This window comes from Ascaphus truei, chromosome 4 (genome assembly GCF_040206685.1).
Source record: "Ascaphus truei isolate aAscTru1 chromosome 4, aAscTru1.hap1, whole genome shotgun sequence".
In the NCBI taxonomy this organism is placed as follows: domain Eukaryota; kingdom Metazoa; phylum Chordata; class Amphibia; order Anura; family Ascaphidae; genus Ascaphus; species Ascaphus truei.
In genome coordinates, this window is record NC_134486.1 from 224,578,047 (window position 1) to 224,595,983 (window position 17,937).

The following is a 17,937-nucleotide window of genomic DNA, read 5'->3' on the forward strand; positions in this document are numbered from 1 at the left end:
CCAGCGGCAGAGGTTCAGGCCTCCGGTGAGCCACAGGTAAAGCACCACATACACCGTAGATGCCTTATATCCCAGAGGGTGAGAGAAAGTGCGCTACATGTGCATGCAATGTCTTGTATATAATGTATACCCTGTTCACTTATGTAACTATGTATTGTAACCATGTATTATTTGTCATCTTAACTCTATGCCTAGGACATACTTGAAAATGAGAGGTAACTCTCAATGTATTACTTCCTGGTAAAACATTTTTTATAAATAAATAAGTTATTAATAACTTCCATGCATATGTTTTTCAGAGTTACAAAACAAGACTAATACATTAAGCAAATGTATAATCAATAATCATATAATTGATTTAACAATTAAGGTCAGTTCTTACAAATGGCATTTTACCAACATCACTGCTGGATCCCTTCTTGATATAGTGGAAAGATAATCTACTGTATTAACAGCATTTCACCTTTGTTTTGATACAGCAAGTTATACAACACTGTATAGACTTCAAGGTAATGGAAATGTCTTAATAGGATGAACCAGGACGTATTTTACATTAGTAACAATTGTATTATTTTTCATAGAATTCAAATATAGGAATCAGACACTGCAAATTGTTTTAAAGTTTATCTAACATTTGCATTGCAGGTTTAAACCATACGCTAAATAGATTAAATATTTCTGATCATTTTCTCTGTGTTTACCTGCATTTGGTGTCTGACCAAATATTAAGGATGATATAAGGTTTCCCCAAACACCAGATGACTGGAATATAAGAAAGAAGAGTCCAAAATATTGATTGACAATGTCTTTTCCAACTTTGCCAGCTTTCTCTGCATATCGGTTTCCACTCAGTGTAAGATATGTGCATTTAGCAGCCCACAAAGGTGCTCCTCCAAATCCCAAAATGACAGATGTAGGAATGAGAGAGTACCTAAAAATGAAAATGTATTTTAAAAATATATGGATTCAGTTGAACTGTATTAATTTCTGCCTAAGCCCAGCACCCCCCCCCTCCCCACCCCCAACAAATACAAAAATTAACGTTTGCTACCATTTCAGCTGTTGCTATTATTTCACTGATATCCTCTGTTTTACCATTTGTAGGTATTCGTTGTATGTGGGATAGTGGGTGAAAAAAAATATGAGGAAAAAAGTCAGTCCCTAAGTAGGCAATTAAATATCCAATTGCTGGTTTAGTGAATCGACTGGTGAAAGCTGTTTTACTACTCAAATAAACACATTTCTGCTTTTGTGGTGTTGCTTGAAGGTAAGTATTTTTTGTGACATGCCAGTGTGTGGAGACAGAAAGAGATGTGAAAAACCTTAGCAAACATTTGTATTCATGAAACATTTTGGACATTCATGGCAGGTGATAAAATCACACACATATAAACCGTCAGCAAATCCAACAGCTACTGTACATAAGTCTTACTTAGAGAGCAAATTTGACACTAAATTTTGCAGAAATGTTCATAATTTGTTTCTTCAGAAATATGGCACAAATAGAAACAAACACGATATGCCTTTGAGTTCCGCACCATAGCCGCCGAGTCCGGATGGAACGACGAGGCGCTGACAGCCACCTTTTGGCAAGGTCTTTCTGAGTCCCTAAAGGGCGAGCTCGCCGAACAGTAATGTCCCACTGATCTCGAGGAACTCATCGCTCTATGTATTCTGGACCAGCGTTTGCAGGAGAGGAGATCCGAAAGAAGCCGACACTGGCAAGGTACTCCAAGATCCAACAGTTTCTACACAGGTACAACCGAACCACCTCCAGCAGATACAGAGGAACCCATGCAACTCGGTGGCAACAAGCTGTCCTCTAGCGAGAAAAAACGCAGATGCAATTCCGCACTCTGCCTGTACTGTGGTAACTCCAGACACCAGGTACTTAACTGTCCCCAGAAATCATGAAACGTCAAGTCCCAGTGAGGGTCAGGGGAATCATACTGGGAACACTATCGACCCCCTACAAAAAAAATGCCAACTAGGATTCTAGTCCCCGTTAAGCTAACCGGTGATAATTTCCACATCACTGCGAGGGCTTTTCTGGGTTCCGGGTGAGGGGGCAATTTCATCGATCAGGCGTTCGCCGAAAGAAACAAAATTCCCCTCATTCTTAAGAAGTGTCCTATTGGCCATAAATATATACCGTGGGAAAGAGGGGGGAGGGGAAGGGAAGGTAAGTAAACCTCTGCTCAGCTGGATAATACGTAGAGTAATGTAGATAAGGTGCTGGACTGAGAATTGTAATAACAATACACCAAAAGAGAAAAGAACTCAGTAAATAGTAGCACTCAATTATCACTAATGTTGTGTGTAAGTCTTAAAATTATCTTTATTATACTAAACTATTAAAATAAATGGTGCATAGAGAGGGTGTAAAAATACATCATGACACTGTGTGTCTAATGTCTGGCACAGTACCAGGAATAGCGAGTCACTACCATTGATTAGACCCCTATTGTCGGTCTCAGAATGGCAGTGTCAAATTGCTATGATAGGATAGATTATTACTTGAGTTCCCCCCTGGCCAGGGAGAGGAGTGAGATGGTATGAGGCTGTAAATGGTAAGTCGGATGAGACTTACCATTTACAGCCTCATATCTCTCACTCCTCTCCCTGGCCAGGGGGGGAACTCAAGTAATAATCTATCCTATCATAGCAATTTGACACTGCCATTCTGAGACCGACAATAGGGGTCTAATCAATGGTAGCGACTCGCTATTCCTGGTACTGTGCCAGACATTAGACACACAGTGTCATGATGTATTTTTACACCCTCTCTATGCACCATTTATTTTAATAGTTTAGTATAATAAAGATAATTTTAAGACTTACACACAACATTAGTGATAATTGAGTGCTACTATTTACTGAGTTCTTTTCTCTTTTGGTGTATTATTATTGGCCATGAAGCCATTGATGGCCGGTCGTTACAACCGGCATTTATATCTCTTCCAATTGCGGACAGGAGAGGATCACACAAAGAGGATCCAGCTGGATGCCATCCATACCCCTTTGGTCGATGTGATCCTTGGTCTTCCTTGGCTCCAGTTACACAACACACGTATTGACTGTACTGACACCGAACCTTTTTGATGGAGTCCTGATTGCATCAACAACTGTGGAGTTACCGCCAAACAATTATGTGGGGTTTCTGTAACGGGATTTCAGAGAAGATAAACCTACTTGAGGTCTATGCAGAATTTCGGGACATCTTTGATAAGACACAATCTGAGGTACTACCGTCCCACCGGTCATTCGATTGCCCCATCAACCTGTTGCCCGGCTCAGTGCCCCCCAGAGGATGCTCCTATCTGCTCTCCCTCACAGAAACCAAGGCCATGAGGGAATATATACAGGAGAACCTACAGAAGGGATTCATTCATAAATCCTCATCTCCGCAGGAGCAGTGTTATTCTTTGTAAAGAAGAAAGACAGATCCCTTCACCCCTGCATTGATTATTGAGGTCTCAACAAGATCACCATCAAGAATCGGTACCCCCTACCTTTGATCTCCGACCTCTTTGATCGACTACAGGGGGCTACCATCTTCACCAAACTGGATCTACGAGGGGCTTATAACTTGGTAAGAATCCACCGGAGCGACAAATGGAAGACGGCCTTCAACGCTCAGGACGGACATTACGAGTACCCCTTATGCCATTCGGCCTTTTGCAACGCTTCTGCCATATTCCAAGATTTCGTCAATGAAATTTTCAGAGACCTTCTCAACTAATAGGTCATTGTCTATCTGGACGATATACTGATCTTCTCCAAATCTATTCAGGAACATTCGGGTCATGTCAAGCAGGTACTTCTGCACCTGTGAGAGAACACCTGTTCGCTAAACTGGAGAAGTGTCGGTTCCACAAAACTTCTATGGTCTTCTTGGAATACATCATCTCTGACACAAGCCTGTCAATGGATCCAGCTAAGGTGAAAGCGGTTCTGGATTGGCCCCATCCCACAACCTTAAAAGCCATACAATACTTCCTAGGATTTGCTAATTACTACCGCACATCCAGAATTTCTCCTCTGCGGTAGCACCCATTACGGCCCTCACACAAAAATGTGCGAATCCCGCCTCATGGTCTGCTGCCGCTATTCAATCCTTTGACTGCTTGAAGACCGCCTTCATCTCCGCACCCATTCTCATACACCCGGATCCCAACTTGCTTTTTACTTTAGAAGTAGAGAAAGACTCCTCAAGCCAGACTCCATCCATGCGCTTTTTTTTCAAAGAAGCACTCGTCCGCCGAACAGAACTATGATGTAGGTAACCGGTAACTCCTACCCATCAAGTTGGCTTTAGAAGAGTGGAGACATCTCCTAGCAGGCACAGAGAACCCAATTACCATCATGACAGACCACAAAAACCTGCTTTACATAGAAGGTGCTCAGCGCTTGGGGGCTTGATAAGCTCGATGGTCACTTTTTTTTCCTATTTCAACTTTAGTATTTAATTCTTACCGGGTTCAAAGAATGTAAAGGCTGACGCACTCTCCTGTCAGTTTCTGGTGGAAGACAAGACGGAGGATCATCAGGAGACCATACTCCCCTCAACATGCGTAATCTCCACCAACACGTTTGATGCCTTGGAGAATATTGTACAAGGTCAGTCCCACATAGCTGAAGGTTTTGAAGTCCCAGAGGGTCGCTTGTTTACCGCACCTGTCTATCAAGAGAAGGTACTGGAATGGGGTCACTCTTCCAAGTCGTCAGGACATCCAGATACGAGGAAAACTATCGACTTTTTGGAACGGACCTTTTGGTTGCCAGGCATGCAGAATGATATCAGGAAATGTTTCGCTGCGTGCTCTACATGTGCTCGTAATAAGACTCCCCATAACAAACCTTCGGGTCTTCTTCAACCTATTCCCATTCCGGACCACCCATGGACACCTTTCCATGGACTTCATTGTAGAATTACCCAGTTCCAAAGGGATGAACACCATCTTGGTAGTAGTAGACCGCTTCTCCAAGCAAACTCACTTTGTTCCACTGAAGGGTCTTCCCAACATTTCCAAACTAGCAGAGGTATTTGTTAAGGAAAATTTTCGTCTCTACGGGTTACCACAGGTCAACGTTTCCAATCGGGGTTCACAATTTATTTAAAAAATTTGGCGGTCAATCTGTCAGCAATTGGGGATCTCACTCAATTTATCCTCGTGTTATCACCCTCAGACCAACGGCCAGACTGTACAGACCAACCAATCCCTGGAGCAGTTTATTCGATGTTTTGGCTCGGACACCCAGGATGACTGGACTGATCTTTTGCCCTGGGCCGAATTTGTGCACAATAATTTATGCCGTGAATCTACCATGGAGTCGCCCTTCTTCATTAACTATGGTTATCACCCATCTCTCCTTCCCATTTCTACACCCAGTTCTGGAGTGCCGGCAGCAGACAACAGGGTACTTCAGTTGCAGAATTGTTGGAGGAAGATTCAAGGTAATCTCAGGAAGGCTTCTTCCAGACAAAAGACTAAGCAGACCATCATCGACGGAAGATTCCGGACTACAGTCTTGGAGACAAGGTGTGGTTAGCCACCAAGAATATTCGCCTCAAGGTTCCTACATTTAAATTGGCACCAACATTCATCAGTCCGTTCACCGTCATTGAAAGAGTCAACCCAGTGGCATACCGTTTACATCATCCCTCCTCCATGAGAACTCCATCGGTGTTTCACACCTCGCTGCTGAAGCCTCATATCCAGACTCCTCTATCTTCTCCTCCGCCCTCACCTCCTGAACCTCTCCTCGTGAAAGGACAACAGGAATTTGAGGTACAGTCAGTGCTGGATTCCAGGAAGTCTAGGGGAGGTCTTCAGTATCTTGTCCACTGGAGGGGTTACGGCCCCGAAGAACAATCCTGGATACCCAAGCAACTTCTACATGCTTCCAGGCTCGTCTGGGCCTTCCATTTTAAACACCCTCACAAGCCATCCGTGAGGCGCCTGGAGGTTGCTCCTGAAGGGGGTGTTGTAACGCGTAGCTCACCACAAACGAGGCGCGACCGCGGGGCTGAGGTAGGGAATTGTATAGAACAACAACCACAACCACGAGGGCACGTCTAGAGTGTAGGATAGTCGTGCAGGCCGGATCAGGGTAACACAAGATAGCGTAAATGAGGTACTTGGCGGATCTTGGAGTATAGAGCAGCGGATCGTTGGGGTACGTAGCCAGGGTCAGGGTTGGAGAGCGTAGCTAGTTGTGGAGCCAAGCCAGGGTCAGTGCAGGAGAGAGCAGTGTCGTCGTGGTTCCAAAGCCAGGGTCAGTGCAGGAGAGAGTTGAGTAGTCATATCAAAAGCCAGGGTCAGTGCAGGAGAGTATCACAGAGTAGAAATAAGTATATATATTGTTTGAAATAGAGAATTGTTTATGTTTTTATATGCATTGGAGATTATTTATTTATTAAGATAGTGCCACTCAGAGCCCTATCATATTTAAACTTCCATTCAAGTCAATCGGAGTTTTCTGTGTAATTGTACCCCGATCAGAATTACATATACCAGTTTAATGAATAAACCCCATTGTTGGGGATTGCTTTTTCCATGATATTCCAAAACAATTACAGTAGATTATAACAAATAAGGATTTTACCAACTAGGGTAGAAGTTTCCCAGGGAATATGTAACATAGCAGCACATTGAAGCAACAATGGTCCACTTGCAGCCAATTTTCTTAATCAAAATTGGAGGAATGAACATTGAAGAGATGATAAGTGCGCCATAGATGACACTTAGGGAGGCAACACCTAAGCCTTCATCAGCATTAAGGCTACTCTGTGAAAACAAAAGCAACAACTTACATTTAGTACTGTGTTTCAAAATAATAAATTTACACTATGTGACAGAGTAAGTCAGTGGTTTTCAACCTTTGTTTCGTTACGGAATCCCAGAATTAGATTGTGAGATTGGGACCCCAACCCTCTCCCCACTTTTCTTACCCTGCCCCCCCCACCTCACCCCCGTCTCTCGTGTCTCTCCCCCCTCACATACACAAACACACTCCCCTCTATACATACACACACTCTTACTCACTCTCCCCTCTCTTCTATACACACTGTCTCCCTCTCTCTATTCTACACACACACACGCACACACACACACACACACACACACACACACACACACACACACACACACACACACACACACACACACACACACACACACACACACACACACTCCCTCTCTCTTCTATACACACACACAAACACACTCTCCCCATCTCTCTTCTATAAATACACACACACACACACTGTAAGGGAGCTGCCAGCAAAAATCCCTGCAGTGAGACTGCGTGCTTACCTGATCCTTCCTCTCCGTCCTGTCAACTGAAAGTTGAATGCGACTTCCGGCACGGACAGGAGCATTGAAAGGAAGGATCGCAGTGACCGGGCAGCTGCTGCTGCTCATGAGCTCGGGAGCTGCCGGGTCACTGCTTCGTGGGGGCCTGATTGCTGCCAGGCCTGGGACAGCTTTTAGAGTTGTTCCAGCTCTCCCCCTTGGCGGGGGCGGAGCCCCTGAGGGTTACAAACAAGCTTAGAGTAGATTCATTATGTTGCCCTAACTGAATAAACAAGACTACTGCAAATTCACCATGGGCATAGGATTAAGATTAACAGCATTGGGTCAAACGGTGTGAAAATTTCACTAGGTTTATCAATTCACATTGTTATAAAGGCATTTTTTTTTAATTCAACTGTTTTACGACTGAGAAATGATAAAAGGAACAAAGGGCACAACGGATTTAAAATATCCAAACTCATTTATTGAGCCAAGACAACGTTTCGATCGTACTGGTCTTTATCAAGTGAAATAGTGGCATAAACATAATCCCTTCAAACAACATATAAATAGTGCTCCAAACCCCATAATGCAACATGTTCAATCAGTGATGATGGTGTTCATGTGCTGAACCAGTCCACCCTTCCAATGAAATGTCCGTATTCTTAACAAGCTTATCTCTATCAGGTGTTTTGAGACACTCCTGTGTGTCATGGGATCTTTTGCATTCTCCCGACTTCCTGGTTAATCGGCGGCGTCCATCTTGATGATGTCATCCATCCGGATCCTCTGCTTGTTGAGAACACTCCCCACATCCGGGTTCCTCGGCGGTGTCCATCTTTAATGACGTCATCCATCTTAGAAAACATACGGGTCCTCCGTTCCTGGAACGCAATCCTCGCGCTATGTTTCATATTCCGCGCATGCGCAGTCCATTTAGTCCTTGATTTCCTTCAATCTGCTTCCTTTTGGACCGCATGAGACGCTGACTGCGTGTCACTATCTGCGCATGTGCTAGTTGATCCGCCCGCAGTAGGAGGGATGATCAAATCTTCAATCTTCCTCTGTGGTTGTCCCGCGAAGTGTCCTCGTCTCCTTATATTCAATGGGTGGGGGTGGGGAGGGAGAGAATGTGTAGTCTTCATCATCATAGATCCGTAATGAGTATAAAAAGATAGAAAAAAGGTGGAATACATCAGCACAGTACTGTGAGCTACTTGCAAAAACATATCTTCATACAGTGCAAAGTGAATTATAATAAAAAAGTGATTAAAAGAAAGGTTTGTCTTTGTCATATTTATAATTCACAACCTTTTGAGGTATACAGACCTTACAGTTTTTATCCAACACAGCAAGCAGTGGCAGCAACCTATAGCTAGTGGGAAAGAAACAATATTTATCTTTCCTCTATGAAGCACCCTAATGACAAAAAGTCATTCAGTCCATTGGGATAAACAGTGTCTAATGTATGAATCCAGAAGGATTCACGCTGTAGTAGTAAAACATCCTTGTCTAGACCTGCCCTGGCTTTTTTAACATGCTCAACACCCATTAGTTTTAATGAAGATATTGGGTGACTGAAATCACTATAATGTCCGATAAGAGCAGTTTCTTCTGCACGATGGTTAATTTTACTTTTATGTTTGATAAATCTTGTTTTGAGCATGCGATTGCTCTTACCGATATAACATAATCCACATGGACATTTAATCATGTACACTATATTTGTGGTTGTGCAGGTGATACGATCTTTAATTTTAAACAATTTGCCACTTCTGGGATGATAAAACTTGTCCCCAGTGTTTAGACTGTTACAGATGCTACACCAACTATGCGTTTAAAGGTCCCGATCACGTGACCGCGGCCTGTAAAGCAAGCAGAGGGATATCGGCACCCCCTAAAGGGGCCTGTATCTCGGGGAGCAGGCGGTCCCTGAACCTAAAACCACAGCGGTTCTGCTCCGGAGACCCTCTGCACATCTACACTGTGAATAAAAAACATATATAAATAAACACTCGTTCTTTACCTTAGCGGCTATATGCTATGGTAACATCCTTGTCTTGCCCACAACATACATAGCAAATACAAAGCCAATACATTGCAAGTACATTCAGATATCAATTAACTCCTTAAACACCTTATCAGATAATAACCGCAAAGGTGATTAAGGGGTTAAGCCACACAGGCCCGATACCCACCCTTCACCCATGAATTTGTACAGTGGCTTCATCATGCAACTATATATATATATATATATATATACTGTATATATATACTGTATATATATATACTGTATATATATATACAGAGAGAGATATATATATACACACGATGAACCAATATACAAATAAATGTAGAAGGGTTATCAAAAGCATACTGTCCTACAACCAAACACTTCTCCATACAGACACTACATTAAAATCAATTTCCTTTAATAATCCTAACTGATCTCACAATCTATATCATCACAAACCAATGAAAAGCCAATGAAACACCTCACATTCCAATATATATGATGCATAAAATCTATGCACCATATACATTCTGCAAATGAATCAACCAAGTAAACAAAAATCAATTAGCAATCATTATTTACATCCCTAAACAATTCACACTCCATCACGAACAATGAAACAATTAACTAATTCACGCCTGGAGCAGAACAATTTAGCCTGTGAAAAAATATAAGTACCAACCAAAATACAACCTTTAAAACCAAGGCTAGCCCTGACCTCCCTCAAACACACAACACAATACCAAGGAATACATCTATCTAATTTTAAAATACTTTAAACTCACAATAATGCATAGCAGCATAGACAAATTAATTTAAAACACATCAAATCAAGCTTTTAAAACAACATCATTTCTTACCCTGTATGTATATATCTCTCTAGACATATATACATACATACATACAGTGGCAAGAAATGATATACCACAAAAAAAAAATACACATGTTAAAAAACCTTTTGAAAAAATTAACAAGTTAAATAAAATACATTTCTTTAGTTCACTTACCATTACTTGCCCCCACCGATTCCCGTTGCGCAGCTTACTCACGAACCAATCCACGATCAGGAACCCATAAAATAAAAACCAAAAAAGGATGTGACGTCATTGAAAGCTTGTCACATGGTACTAGAGCCAATCAGGGCATGGGAACTCCATCCCTACTCTGATTGGCTGTAGTACGTCACATCCTTTTTTCCCCCAAGCCTCTGTCACATGGTACTAGAACCAATCAGAGTAGGGATGGAGTTCCCACGCTCTGATTGGCTACCATACCATGTGAGGGCGGCCATGTGTCTTTTCATGACGTCATCTTAAAGGCAATTGAAGCAAAGCCATTCTGATTGGCTGTGCTGTCATTGCCTTTAAGTGACATCATCATTTTTTTTTTGTCGGCCAAAACACATGGTTTTCACGGCCCAATCAGGACCGTGGGAACCATGACGAAAAAGGTGACGTCATAGGCCTTTAAAAGCCTATGTCGTCTCATTTTGAAGCCAGACGCCGCGGAGGAAGGACCTCCGGGCAAGAAAGAAGACCAGGGCGTGGCCGCAGACGGGGAGAAGACCCCGCCCCACTGGAAGGAGATAGAAGAAAGAAGAATACAGATGAAGATGGATTACAAGTAGAAGACCCGTGGATTGATTTGGATTTTTAGGTTAATGTTTATTATTTTATGGTTTTTTATTTTATGGGTTCCTGATCGTGGATTGGTTCGTGAGTAAGCTGCGCAACGGGAATCGGTGGGGGCAAGTAATGGTAAGTGAACTAAAGAAATGTATTTTATTTAACTTGTTAATTTTTTCAAAAGGTTTTTTAACATGTGTATTTTTTTTTTGTGGTATATCATTTCTTGCCACTGTATGTATGTATGTATATATGTCTAGAGAGATATATACATACAGGGTAAGAAATGATGTTGTTTTAAAAGCTTGATTTGATGTGTTTTAAATTAATTTGTCTATGCTGCTATGCATTATTGTGAGTTTAAAGTATTTTAAAATTAGATAGATGTATTCCTTGGTATTGTATTGTGTGTTTGAGGGAGGTCAGGGCTAGCCTTGGTTTTAAAGGTTGTATTTTGGTTGGTACTTATATTTTTTCACAGGCTAAATTGTTCTGCTCCAGGCGTGAATTAGTTAATTGTTTCATTGTTCGTGATGGAGTGTGAATTGTTTAGGGAAGTAAATAATGATTGCTAATTGATTTTTGTTTACTTGGTTGATTCATTTGCAGAATGTATATGGTGCATAGATTTTATGCATCATATATATTGGAATGTGAGGTGTTTCATTGGCTTTTCATTGGTTTGTGATGGTATAGATTGTGAGATCAGTTAGGATTATTAAAGGAAATTGATTTTAATGTAGTGTCTGTATGGAGAAGTGTTTGGTTGTAGGACAGTATGCTTTTGATAACCCTTCTACATTTATTTGTATATTGGTTCATCGTGTGTATATATATATCTCTCTCTGTATATATATATACAGTATATATATATACAGTATATATATACAGTATATATATATATATATATATATATATATATATATATATATATATATATATATATATATAGTTGCATGATGAAGCCACTGTACAAATTCATGGGTGAAGGGTGGGTATCAGGCCTGTGTGGCTTAACCCCTTAAACACCTTTGCGGTTATTATCTGATAAGGTGTTTAAGGGGTTAATTGTAATCGGAATGTACTTGCAATGTATTGGCTTTGTATTTGCTATGTATGTTGTGGGCAAGACAAGGATGTTGCTGGCTATGGACACTTCGTATTGATGAGGTCAGTAGTACTTTATTTATTTGAATATGCTAGTTAATGTTTTTAATAATGGGCAATTAATCTATTATCCATATCTGGATAATAGTTATTTTGCACATTATTGTACTGTAGGTGTTGGGGGGGAGGGTGTATGTATTGAATGTGTAGGCCAGGTTTATTTTTTTTTACATACAGGGTTGGTTCCATGGTTCTGCGTGGGACCTCTGGAGACCACCTGAGGTATCCTCGGGTATCCCAAGGGTATCAGGCTGGTGGTTCCACGGGTGACACATGCGGGGATGACAATGTATGGTCCCACTTCTGTGGGGGCACCGCCGACCCGTAGGTGCGGGGATGATGTGTGGTCCCACTTCTGTGGGGGCACCGCGGACCCGTAGTGAGCACCCGTGAGTTCTCCTGACCCCCGAGGGAACCACCCGAGGCCCCGCAGACACCTGTGGGTCTGACCCGGGGCTCCCAGACATCCACGGGCCTACCGTGGGGGCCCAATTGTGGCCCACGGTGACCCAAGGACACCACCTGGGGGCCATGGTGCTGGCGGGATCCACCAGCAGGCCTCCAGAACCTGTGTAAAAAGGGCTGCTGGTAAACTGTAGGTCAGTCCAGGTGCCCCGCCAGCCCACCGGGGACTCGCGTGGGGCTTCGTTATGAACCCTGTATGTAAAAGAATAAATCTTGTATTTATGGGGGGGGGGGCACAGGGGGTGGGTAATGTATTTAATAAATAGAATGATGTTTATTGTGGGGCTGTGTATTGTTTTTATTGTGGGTACTGGGGGTGGGGGGGGGTTTCCTCAATGGTATGTGGGTAGGCCTCCCTTGTGGGTAGTGGGTGGGTGGTTAGGCCTCACTCGTGGGGGGGTTAGTGTGGGAGGGTATGTAGGCATCCCGAATGGTGGGTGAGGGTGGGTTAACCCCTTAATGACTGTAGAGGTTAATAACCGCTATGGTGATTAAGGGGTTAGGGGACATTACTTTGTATGTTTTCATTTTTGTTTCTGTTTTGCAGCAAGCAGCGGAGGGGCCGTGGGAAGTGGGTAGTGGGTGTGGGTGTGGTTATTTACACGGGATCCCCCTCCCCACATTTACATACAGTACACTGCACTCACAGAAACACAGGCCAGGCAGATTTTACTGACACAATAGGGGGAGGGGGGCTTACACAGATTAGTCAAAGCAGGGAAGTTTAGCAGACACAATAGGGTGAGGGTTTTTTACATAGATTACAGTGAAGGCAGGGAAGCTTCACACACAATAGGGGGAGGTTTTTTTTACATAGATTACAGTGAAGGCAGGAGGTTTAAAACACACAATAGGGGGAGGTTTTTTTACATAGATTACAGTGAAGGCAGGCAGGTTTAAAACACACAATAAAAATATGTATGTCATGTATTTATTGTTTATGTATTTTAAATACACAGGGGGTGTACTGTATGTTGTTTATTGCAATGTTTATTGGGGGCAAATCAAATGTCCCCAATAAACATGCTATTCTGCCTTCATTGCCTTAGCGGCTATCAGCTAAGGTAATGAAGCAGCATTTCTGTATTTTTAATAATATTGTGCAGGAGCAGGGGTCCCTGAGCATTAATTTCTGGCTCAGGGAACCCCCTGCTCACTGTACAATATTATTAAAATACAGAAATGCTGCTTCATTACCATAGCACATAGCCGCTAAGGTAAGGAACGAGTGTTTATTTATATATGTTTTTTATTCATACTGTACACCTCATAAAGGGGGCTGTATCTTGGGGAGCAGGGGGTCCCCGGACCTGAAACCAACGCGGTTCAGCTCCCGAGACCCCCTGCACATCTACACTATAAATAAAAATGTATTTCAAATGTATTTATTTATATTGATTTATTTATTTATTTATATATATATTTTTTTTTTTTGGCGGCTGCTGTGTGTGAGTTTTTTTTTATTGTGGGTAGTGGGGGTGGGTGAAGGGGGTATTAGCCTCAACGGTGGTTGTTTAGGGCTTGCGGGGGGTAGTGGGAGGGCTTAACCCCTTCATGACAGTAGCGGTATTAACTGCTACGGTCGTGAAGGGGTTAAGTGCACCCGCAACCCCCCCGCAAGTCCTAAACTCACACCAAGGGCCAAATACCCCCCTCACCCACCCCCCCTAACCAAAATAAAGCGGGCACGGTGGGTTAACCCCTTCATTGCCTTAGCGGCTATCCGCTAAGGTAATGAAGCAGCATTTCTGTATTTTTAATAATATTGTGCAGGAGCAGGGGTCCCTGAGCATTAATTTCTGGCTCAGGGAACCCCCTGCTCACTGTACAATATTATTAAAATACAGAAATGCTGCTTCGTTACCATAGCACATAGCCGCTAAGGTAAAGAACGATTCTTTATTGATGTGTGTGTTTTATTTATACCCCCTGCTCCCCGAGATACAGGCCCCTTTAGGGGGTGCCGGTATCCCTCTGCTTGGTTTACAGGCCGCGGTCACGTGATCGGGACCTTGAAACGCAGAGGGATACCGGCACCTCATAAAGGGGCCTGTATCTCGGGGAGCAGGGGGTCCCCGGACCTAAAACCACAGCGGTTCAGCTCCGGAGACCCCCTGTACATGTACACTATGAATAAAAATGTACAGTACTGTATGTTAGGGGTTATAGGGGACGGCTTTAAAGACAACAGCTCGCAAACGCCCCCATGCGTTTTTACACAGCATTGCAGTATTGCAGCCAGCGGGAATAAAATGCTTAAATCACAGCCGCGAATATAATGCTATATACCCCGGGAGAAAACGACACAAAACCGTACATCACCGGGGTCCTCTGAAATTCGCGGAGCTAGCCAAGTAAGAATAAAGTTGGTCTCCAGTGTAGTACATAGGTTGCACCCATTGCCACTTTGAGCAATATGGTAAAAGTTTGTTTTCCACACATCGCTATTTTTCATGCTTGCCTTCTTTCCACATTTAAAAAAAAACAAACAGAATATTTGCACATAAAAAACAAAGCATAGCAGTCAAATTCTAGATAAAATAATATGATCTATATCATTATAGGTCTTGGTAAGAAAACTTTTAGTTGTGACATGTACTGTAAATCCATATAAGTGAATGGTTTTATTGTGTAGATTACACCTACAGTGGTTTGAAATAAAAACCTCCTCATATACAGTTTAAAAATAAGGCTGAGTCCCCTGCTGGCGCTGACCGTGCTATGCACTTGGCGCTTAGCACCCTTACCTGTATTAATGGTAATCCTCCCGTTCACACTCACGCTGTGCGCATGCACGCACGCTCTCCCAAGCTTTGTGCTTGGGGAGACAAGAGAGCTATACTTTCGAGCTCAGAGCAGGGTAACATGACCCTGGTCTCACCAATGGGAAGAGAGAGGCGGTATAGTGAGTGGAGAGGATGTGGGGGAGGCTGAGCGGAAAGAGGTGGAAATTGGGGGGGCGCTGAGCGGAGCCAACATGGGGATGCTGAGCGGAGCCTACATGGGGGTGCTGAGCACAGCCTACATTGGGGGTGATATGCTGAGCGGAGCCTACATGTATGTATGTGTGCCTACATGGCACGTGTAAGGCTCGGTACCCCAAACCCACCTTAGCAAACTTGACACCCTCTACAATTCAATTTGTCGTTTTGTTCTCCAATGCAACTACAACACACATCACTGCGAAATGCTCAAAGAACTAGATTGGTCATCACTCGAGTCTAGGCGCAAAGTTCACCTTTCCTGTCTTGCCTTCAAATACTTTCTGGGCAAGCTACCCATCTATCTGAACAAGCTCCTCACCCCTACCACATGCAGCACTTATCATCTGAGATCAGACTCCAAAAGACTGTTCATGGTCCCAAGGCTCAACAAAGTATCCGGTCGCTCCTCCTTCTCTTACCGTGCACCCCAAAACTGGAACAACCTACCAGAGACTTTCACATCCACCACCAGTTTGTTCTTTCAAAACTAAGGCTGTCTCACATTTTAATCTGGTCTACAACTGTTACATAAACCTAGGTAACCCTGCTTCCCCCTTCCCCCAGACTCTACGGTGGTGTCTAGGGTGCATGAGGGCAGATTACATGTGGTGTGGTGCGTATCTGTGAGGAACAGGAGGGCCTGAGCTTCCCGCGATGTTGTGGGGGAGCCAGGACCAGGCTTCTGGGGTGGTAGCCTCCATGATCTCTTAGTGGTGCAGCGCCTCCATCTTCTATACTCCCAGGAATATGGGACAGGAGCGGTATAGAAGAACCCCTTGGGTCCCAGGGTAGTACTTTCCAAGACACAGTCTTTGATAATAACGAATCGTCTCTTTTATTGACAGAGCAGCAATATCCCAACGATAGTGGCTTCCAGCAGCCGTAACAACAATAGCCAGGACGGGTGATTACGCCGCTCGCCTTCCACCCAGATAATTCCTCCTCTCCTTCCCTCCAAGTCGCTCCTCCGGCAGGATAGTCTGGGCTAGGGCTTCAATACCCCGTGGCCCACCCCCGAGGTTAGCCTCGCGGTGGGTCTTGGATTCTCCCCCTCACCCCTGGCAGTGGGGTGAGGCATTGGTCCACTAAGTCTATAATTCTATCAGCTCTACTAAAGGACGCTGAATCTTTCCGCTCCTCTCTCTCCTGCACTCTGCGCAGGGGAGACCGTAGTCTCCTCCAAATCCTCGGACCGATCCGCAGGATTCCTCGACTCATGGCATATTAACTGAACTGCATACTCCCGGCATAACTAACCAGCAACTCCAGACTCTCGATATCACTATCAATTCTAACTCTACTCACCGGAGTTGGCTGCTAAATATAGAGCTAGCCCCGCCCCTCATGATGTCAGCAGAACCTCCCCTCTTGCTCACGCCTGCAGCAGAGTCCAGGCCTGCGTCTACCACTCAGGATAGGGCTCTGAAGGGGGAACACCCATGATGATTACTGGTGCCTAATCTTAACAGGACTTACCACAGCAGAAGGAAGATAGGTATAGCCTGTGCTGTTTACAGGGGGCTACACTCTCCCTATGGTGGAATACAATGGTCCCCACTTGGACCTATCTTTAGCAGAACCATCCTGCGCGAACCACCTGGGAAACAGCACACATAACATTGTCATAATACATGGCATAATGAGGTAGTTTTAATACAAGTACACCCGGGTACTCCCGACATGGAGAACCCTACACATAATACCTTGGATCAGGCTTTCTTACCCGCCGTCCATTTTGGATGAGTCCTCCAAATGTCCATGTGCCCTATCCTCAATGTCTAACGGGTATCTCGTACCTAAAATACACTGACTGACTGTCAACTGGGTGCTCTGCATTCTGTTTCTCACTAAATTGAGGTGGCTTGTACCCCAGGCTCAGTGGAACTCCTCTCCTCCATGCACTGTACTCGATGTTTACCATGCAAGTGTTCTGTGGGGCGTGTGTGTGGGTGATAGCTATGGTACCTCTTTTCTAGGTACGGGGCGTCTCCTGCTTTTGGCCACTCATAGCGCGGGCCCTGGGCCATGGTCCCTGGACTGGTTAACAGGCTGACCCCCTCAGTTGCCTCATGCTACCTGCCTCAAGGGACTCGGTCAGCTCTAACTATTCACCCTTCCTACGCCACCTCCTATGGGCTGCCCATCCTTCTCCAACACTTGCTCGGATAGTGCATCTCGCTTTGCCCATTCCACCTTGCTATAAGCCGGTCCTGTTCTGACATATCTCTCAGCAGCGCCTCCAAATGTAACCCTGCTTCCCCCCTTCCCCCAGACTCTATGGTGGTGTCTAGGGTGCATGAGGGCAGATTACATGCGGTGTGGTGCATACCTGTGAGGAACAGGAGGGCCTGAGCTTCCCGAAATGTTGTGGGGGAGCCAGGACC

General features: G+C 44.1%; 1 protein-coding gene across 1 annotated transcript in view; it reads right to left on the reverse strand.

Annotated features, from left to right (window-relative positions):
• Positions 1–17,937, reverse strand: part of LOC142493239 (protein unc-93 homolog A-like) — a 108,824-nt gene that overhangs the window by 25,910 nt on the left and 64,977 nt on the right. The window contains exons 3-4 of the mRNA XM_075596925.1: positions 6,610–6,791; positions 702–931 (exon numbers count right to left, since the gene is read on the reverse strand). Coding sequence (XP_075453040.1) covers positions 702–931; positions 6,610–6,791 — 412 coding nt within the window. The remainder of the gene's footprint in view (positions 1–701; positions 932–6,609; positions 6,792–17,937) is intronic.